The sequence below is a fragment of the Pteropus alecto genome, unplaced genomic scaffold (genome assembly GCF_000325575.1).
Source record: "Pteropus alecto unplaced genomic scaffold, ASM32557v1 scaffold97, whole genome shotgun sequence".
Classification (NCBI taxonomy): Eukaryota; Metazoa; Chordata; class Mammalia; order Chiroptera; family Pteropodidae; genus Pteropus; species Pteropus alecto.
In genome coordinates this window covers 867,300-875,366 of record NW_006439713.1, presented here as the reverse complement: position 1 = coordinate 875,366, position 8,067 = coordinate 867,300, and the positions used below count along the sequence as shown (strand labels likewise).

Genomic DNA, 8,067 nt, shown 5'->3' with positions numbered 1-8,067 from the left:
CTGCTGAACGGGCATCTGAAAAAAGTGGACAACAGCCTCATGGAGGCCCAGCGCTTTTCCTCCTTGCCTCGGAGGGCGGCCGTCAACATCGAATTCAAGGACCTTTCCTACTCGGTCCCAGAAGGCCCCTGGTGGAGGAAGAAAGGTAGGGAGGGCGGCTGCTGTGTGTGTCGGGAGGATCGGGTGAAGGAGGGGACAGGTCATTTGGGAGAAGCTGGGGTGTCCCGTTCTGACACTCCGTGACCAACGTATTCAGCTGCTTTATGCCTGGTTTTTTCTTACCTATAATAAGAACGAGTTGGATTAGATGCTCCAAGATTCATGGGCTTTTACCTTCCGATGTGATTACAAAGGGTTTCACAAGGTTTGGGCAGCATCCGTGCGTGCTGGTTCCCGGTGAGCCCTCAGAGTGTCCCCTTCACCGTTTATGTTGGCCTTTCGGGACGGGACTATTTTTAATGTTTTGGACCAAGATGGGAGACAGGTGCTCCCTCCCAAGTTCAATGTGTTAAAAGGTAGCCAGTGACCTCGAGTGACCTCTCTCGAAACCAGTCATATACGTTTAAGGATCCTGAAAGGCCTCTTGCCATGGGCGGTGCTGGTGGGCTATAAAGAAAAACACACATTGTCAAATGAGCCATAGAAAGAGAAGCGATAGAGAGGACGGAACCTGGGAGGTGGCCGGAAAGCCACACAGTCCAGGAGTTTGTCAGCGGCTAGTTGCATGTTAATGGGAATTGACGACGGATGGTATTTTGAGTTTTCTTAGCCATCTGGATGTTCCTTTGTGAGCCCTAGATTTTCAAAGCGAGCAGCGTTAATGCCACGTGGGGTGGTATTCCTTTTACAGCCTGACCTGTTCCTTCCCATGGCCCCCTCTCCCCATCCCCCTCAGCTCCGTGCACCCGTCATCCACCCGTCTTCCAGGTGGGTAGGGACCAGCTGGGAGAGGACATGTCACACACCACCAAGAAACAACAGTCCCCAGTTTCTAACGAATCATTTAAAACATCCTGAAAATCTCTGAGGAATTTGGAACAATGAAAGTGGCTCGGGTACCAGTGGCATATTACAATTTTTTTAAGGACTCTCAGCTTAAATCTAGATCTGACCCTTCTTTTTTTTCTAGATCTGACGCACTTTTTTTATCTTGAATTTTCCTTTCTCTTTTCGTCTGTTATCTTCCTTCCCCGCACCCTCCCCCCCTTGAGGTTAAGCCGTGGGACTGCCAGTATGGTCACTCCTTGGGACCTGCGAGCCAGGTTGGTTGTTGGATGACTTTGTCTGTTTGCACAGCCAGGAACAGGTCTCGAACCTTCTCGGGGCTGATTGAGTGGCATGTTATCCGACACTTCCCATGTTTGGCGGTCGCCGGCCTGTTTTGTTAGGACATTCTATGGCAGGCTCGGGGGCGGGCTCATTCGTTTGAGCCTGCTGCAGTTTCAACACAGGGTTCCAGCCTTTTCCTTCTCAGCTTGGAAAAAGATGTTATTGGGGGGTGGGGAGGAGTGGGGAAATGCACCAAGTGACCAGGAGGGCCTCTTGATGTTGTGGCTTGACTCGTCTATGTAGACAGGTTGTGGCCAATCTGTGAGCAACACAGATCCGGTTCCGTCCATCTGATACATGTGGCCGCAGGAAAGCTGTCCTGTTGGTTGACAGCACTTGGACAGGTCTCCCTTGAAGTGAAGATAGCTTGCGACGCGGACGTGCAAACGTCTGACAGCTGCGGCGGAATCTTGGTCTGAGATCTGACGCGGCAGGTGCTCCGCGGATCTCTGCGCTTCCTAGTCTGGCAAGTGCCCTATCGAGCCGGTATTTGCTAAATGTTAGAACTGGCCACACGAATTGTCAGACTCGGCCAGCAGTGATGGCATCTTAATCAGTGCGGTGGTGGGGAAGGACCACCACGGTCCATTCCCAGCGGCCTCCTTGGACACTCCACCCAGGTGGCTGCCCAATGGAACTTGCCCTGCAGTAACCCCTGTGAGCTCAGGGGGAGGGGGAGGAAGTGGCCCCAGGGGCCTGCCCATGAGTCATCGAGGGCCAGAGGGGAAGCTGGGCGGATTGTCCTGCTGTGTCCCAGTCGCTCGGTTCTCGGGCTGCGGGCCGATGGCTCTGGCCGGTTTCCTCCCCGCCTGCATCCCAGCGGCCTGGCTCTCCCTGCCCGCCCTTGGCCGCGAGCCCCATCGTTCCTTTGCCTTGGTTTTCTAGCACGAGTTTAGGGTGGGAATCACCTGTCCACCTTCTCACTGAGCAGGAGGGAAACTGGGTGGGCAAAGCTTGCTCAGGTGCCCGAGCTAGCGAGGCAGGCCTGGCTCCGGGGCGGCGCCTTCCGACTCTGACTTGGTGCCCATGCCTCGCCTGGCGCAGGGCCTCAGGGGTACCAGGGTCCCCGAAGCCAAGGAAGCAGTTCTTCTTCTCCAGGCTTGGTTCCCCCAGGGCCTGCTCTGCTGCCGCTTGCTGAGCTGGTCACCCCCCTGGGCTGGAGGCTGCATCCCAGGGACTCCGGAGATTCCCCAGGGAGGGGAGTGCTCACTGCGCCTCATCACAGCAGGGTCTCGAGTGCTATACCGGGTCAACTCAGAACTCGCTGACACTGTTTCCCCAACTAAGTTCCACCCCAGGATGGACAGTACAAGTCAGTGAGGCCCTGGTCATTGGCTGCCGGGGAGGTCCTGCGGGCCGGTCCGTGGGAGCCTTGTGTCCGTCCATCCCGGGTCACCTCTGTGCCTGTCGGCCTCCGAGTGCCCCTTCTCAGGTTGGGCGCCTTCCCCTCAACGTGGGCGGAGGTAAGCTGAGGAGGCAGAGCCCAGCCATGCTCTCGTCCCCTTTCGTCACTGGGGCAGTTGCATTTTGGCGCCACCTCAGTGTGACGCCAAGTGCGACCGACCTTTGGAACAGAGCTCTTTTTCCTTTCTCACCAGATTAGTTTTGCTGTCCGTGTCAACTTGATCGCTTTTAATTCCTTGAATTCAGCTTTCCACGTTGAGCTCATTTGTCGCGCACGCTGGGGTCGGGCGCTGTGGCATCTGAAGGGGAACAGATATCTCTGAAGGTGACAGCCAAAGTGCCCGGTTGTGTAGTGAAGGGAACAGAGCGGAAGTGGTTCGCTGCCGGTCAGAGCCAGCCCTGGGCCCTGGCTGCCTGACTGCTAGTCCGGCTTTCTGTCCGTCGCAAAGATGCCGGACCACTCCGGGACACCCAGGGAGCCTTTCCTTCACACGCCGTCTCCCAGGGCGTGGTCCCACAACACAAACGCGACATGGAACGCTGTAGCAGTCTACACTGTGATTAGAGTGACATCATAAACTCCTCCGTAATTATTTTAAAGAAAGACGACAGAAAGAGAACATCAGAGTCTTAGAAGAAAGGTGATGGATGCGTGATCGGCAGCAGCGTTTCTAAGGGGGCGATGTCAGGCACCGACTCTGCGATTCTCGAGCATGACAATTGCCAAGTATCGAATATGGTGCTTAACAAAACATCTTGTATTTTCAATTGTGGTTACATTTTCACCATATGATTAATGATGTCTTTGGGGGAAAAACTAGCTCATATAATAGATTCCTAGTAGAGAACATAATTGTGAAAAGAATTATTCCGGAGAGAAAAAGTACACCCCAAGGATCATTTCACCGGCTTCTGACACAGTAATTACTGTCCCTCAAGGAACTCACTCACGTAGCATAAGCCGATGGGACAAACGGTTTGAAAAAATATGGACTTTGATGCTGGTGCACAAACTGTCGTGCCCGAGGACAGCATAGCAGAGTAATCCAGGTCGGTTGTTCTCACTCAGCCCTCGTGTGACATACTTTCGGAAGCGGCTTCTGCTCCCTGTACGGTGACAGCCCGCTGGTAACACGTAGGACCCCTTGCCAAGAAGAGAAGCTGTATTTTGAACTTTCTAGGTGACAAAGTGGGTAGTGATGAGAAGATCTGACAAACAGCACTTCCTAGTTTTCAAGGCTCTTCACACAGGGGTCCCTTTTTCATTAGGGTGTGACTGGTCACGATTACCAAGGGGGGTGCTCCGGATAATGCTGCCCCCTCCCCAGGAGACCGGAGCAGTTTCCGTTGGTGGAATGGAAGCAGGGGTTGGGTCCACGTGGCTCGGGGGCCAGCTCAGCCCTTCGTACTCGCGGAATGCATGAGGTTCAGAGACACGTCCTGGGTCATAGCAGTGCAGGAGATGCGCCTAGATAGCAGGGCTGCGGGATTGAGGCCGAGACCCAACACGGAACCCAGCAAGCGCCTGGCCCCGAGGTGGGCACAGCACCAGACCGGCACAGTCATGAAGGCCGCCACCTTGACTGTTAATGCTGGCCGACTGTCCTTTTAATCGGCCCGCGTGGATGTCAGTCACCTCTGCCATTCAGGAGAGTGCATCGAGGGCTCACTTGGTCCTTCGGGCACTCTCTAGCCCTCCTGTCCCCTCAGCAGGGAGGTGAGACTGAGCTGTGTGGCTGTGGTATGCTTTCACACAAACAGCTGACACGATTCTTAGAAATTAAAGACACCTCCCAAGATGACCTCGTGATGCAGTTGAGGCTGGGAACAAAAGTGATATCTGGGCTTTCGCAAGTTTTCTTTACCGTCCCTCAGCCAGGCCGCTGTCCCAACACGGAGACTCTGGGGGATGAAACACCACCTCCTCCTCTGAAACCAGACCCTCCGGCCTCCGCCTCGCCCGCCTCACCCGGTGCCAGGAAGGAGTTAAATAATCTGGGCTTATCTGTATTAGTTTGCTTCTAAGCTATAAAAATGCATTTAAACACCCTTCTCAAATTTAAATTTGCTTTCTCTTAATAGTCGTCGCTATTTCCCAAGGCCTGTCACGACAGGCTGGCTGAAATGAGCGGAATGTGCCGTTCACAAATGCCTTTCAGGAATTCCATTACAAGAAGACTGGCCTCTGACCAAGTGCTGGGTGACTGGGTCCAACTGAGGAGCAGCGGTTTTTTCAGTTAAGGGGGGCTGCAGACATCCCAGGGCAGCCATGGGTTTTCGGGGGGCAGGCTGCTCAGGGTCGAAGGGGGTTTCTGTTCCGTTAGCGTGAATGGATTACTCTTGTGCTTCTGGGGAACCATCACGCTAAGGGGTGGGGGGGGCTTTCTTTTGGGCGCAGAAGGAAATTGCTCTTAAGTACTCTGCCTTTGTCTTTATTGGAGACTGTAACTAGACTTTTATCTGCTGCATCGCGGTGAGCCCAGCCCGAACCGTGGCTGAAGCTGGCGCTTTTACAAAGGATGCCGAATGCTTTTTTTTCTCTGGGGCCGGTTCTCAGGTTCTCAGCACTCAGTGGCTCCCTGGGGCAGGCAGGCAGGACCCCCATCAGGCCCCTTTGATGATGGGTCTTCCGGAAAGGTTCTGATCTTTTGCTTTATAAGCTCTGAGAGAGGCTTTGAAAACGCTGAGGATGGGCTGACTCTCACGGCAGACTCACGACAGATCCGTGTATAGTGACCGGGTATGAAACCAGAGGGTTTGCTAGTTTACAAGGAGAACTTTACATCCCAGGAGCCCAGATGCCTCTCGCTCTGGTCAGCTCACCTTCTCGCTTTGAGCCACCGCATGGGAACCAAACCATCATCCGCTGGCCACCGGCAGGCTCGACACCCCGTCCACGTGGCCGAGGTGGCCCTGCCAGCACGGGCTTTGAGGTCTCCTTTCCTCCTTCGCTTCGATGCCCGGCCACCCTCGTCGCCTTACGATTGGCAGGTTCTTTATTCGGGCGTCCTCACACTGTCACCTTCCCAGAGAGCGTACCCGTTCTTGAGCCATCGGGCCTCCTCAGCGGGAGCTCGCAGGGCTGCTCAGTGGAGAGCTATGTCACTGTTCCACTTATCTGAGGACACTCCTGCCACACTCATTTTCACCTGCTGCGTGGGCACCCTCCTGCCTGCCTTTAACTCCTCAAAAATGCTCGAATCTTGGAAACTTCACATTCTCGAACTAAAGTCCTCTCTTAGAAACCAGATCCTAACCTGCCTCAGGCCAAGAAATAACCCAGGGTGACATTCTGCTGAACATGAAAGCATTTCATTTGTTTACAAATTGGCAGGAAAAACTTTAGTAACCACACACATGGTCTTTTTGAGCACGGTTCTAGAATCAACAGATCCCCTCATTTAAGAAACAAAGGTAACCACGTGGGCCAGATTAAATCTGTTTAGAAGGAGGGGACCCTACAAAGCAAGGGTTTGTCGAATGGGGTGATTCTCTATCAAGCCCGTGCTGACAAAGTTCCAGAACCTTCAGCAGAAAGCTTACCTTCAAATAAAATCTACCTAAAACGGACGGTTTTCGCTTATCCCATGAGAAAAGGCAGCTGAGAAGAGTTTGCAGTGTCAGGGACAGAGACCGGTGTGCCTGCAGGGTCCAGGTTGACCCTGGCCGTGAGTTTCACTTCTCACGTTGTCAGCTGCGTCGCTGTTAGTCACCTTTGTGCCCTGTGGAGTAAATGGCATTTGGTGTCAAAATTAAGACACACCAGAGCGACTGATGACTGTGATTATGTCCCACTGAGAGCTGTATTTAGAGTCCGGATCTTGGAGCCCAAAGGGGTCTCGGAGCTCCCGTGGTCCGACCTCTCACCCACGGGGCAATCCTCATCCCATCCCCGATGGCAACCAGCCTCTGTCTGAGCACTTCTGGCGACCGGGGTGCGGGGGGGGCGGGGTGCCGACATTCCCCTGGGCGGCAGGGTCCACACCGGCACAATCTAATCTTTAGAAAAGGGCTTCTCTCTGTTGAACCGAAATCTGAATTCAAGTAACGTTCATTGGCTGATCCAAGTTCCTCTTTGTGGAACTGTGCAGAACACATCTTCGTCTCGGTCTTGAAATAAGCTCACGAACTGGAAGGAAAAAAGCCTAACCAAGTACAAATAGTAACCAAGTGCATCGAGACCGGGGGCCACCCAGAAAGGAGGAAGTGAGAGGCACGTGGCCCTTGGAGGAACCAAGGCCAGAGTCCTGCTTTGGGTGAGGGCATCAGAGGGGCACCCATGGGACAGGGCGCTGAGCAGGAGCCCCTGCCAGAATGTGCTGTTCGTAAACTGATAAGGGTGGGGAAAAGCAGACGTGAGTCACTCACTCTTCCTGTTCCTCTTACTGTCAAAAGGCAGGGTGGGTGCACTGGGACGAAAAAAGCCCCTCCCTCGATCATCTCCATTGCCTGACTTGAAAGTGAACCTTTTAGCGGGAGTTTTATGGGATTTCTCAGTTATTATTTCTCCCCTCCTACTTTTTGGGGGTGTTTATTTTTTAACTAAAAATAACTTTACTAAGCAAATGCTGTTTGCTGTAGCACATTGCATCACTCAGCCCTCGTGGGAAAGCCATGGGGACATATCAGTGTGGACACCTTGGGTGGGGTGGGAGGAGGGAGGCAGAGCTGGGGTTCAGCTGAAACCTCCAGTCTTAACTCCACGCCTCTCAACAAGCTCCTCTCCCTATCATGCCATGTCTCAGGCCCCATAAAATGAGCTGTGTTAGGTTTATTCTGCCCATGACCCCAGACCCTGGTGGCAGCAGAGGTGCGACAAAAGGCCTCCCCGCCTCCCCTGCGGTTGGGGTTCCCAGATGTCCTTTATGGGCAGGGCTGGGGGCCTGTTTGACCTCGGTGCACCTGGCTTAGGGCTTGTGCAGGGCACCTCTGCTTGCCCTTCAGGATGGGGTTAATGGCCACTTGTCGTGCACCCAGACGCTCCTTCCAAGGGCGTTGGGACTGGCTTGTCCCCGAGGGCGCTTTTCACCCACAGCCTCTAGGGAAGGGGAGGCCCAAGCCGCCGGACTGGCCCGCGGGCTCTTCCCTGGGCTTTAAATATGGCGTAAAACCCTAAAACCCCTCCCTCTCCCCGTCTGGTGCCATGCTGACTCCGTAGGACACAGCCCATGGTAATGTTTACACCGACCCCGCCAGGCGGCCGGACACACCTGCAGTGATGGAGTCTGTCTGGAAGACTTTCGTGTTCTCCGGGAACCCTAAACTCTGAATGGAGGGAAGAGAAAACCACCGCCGGGGCCCCTAGCGCGCGCAGGTGCGGGCGGGGCGGGTGGG

At 54.3% G+C, this 8,067-nt stretch overlaps 1 protein-coding gene across 1 annotated transcript in view; it reads left to right on the top strand.

Moving 5' to 3' along the window:
• ABCG1 (ATP binding cassette subfamily G member 1) overlaps positions 1-8,067 on the top strand; it is a 51,249-nt gene that overhangs the window by 6,220 nt on the left and 36,962 nt on the right. The window contains 1 exon segment of the mRNA XM_006916725.3: positions 1-145. This exon segment is cut by the window's left edge and continues 36 nt beyond it. Coding sequence (XP_006916787.1) covers positions 1-145 — 145 coding nt within the window.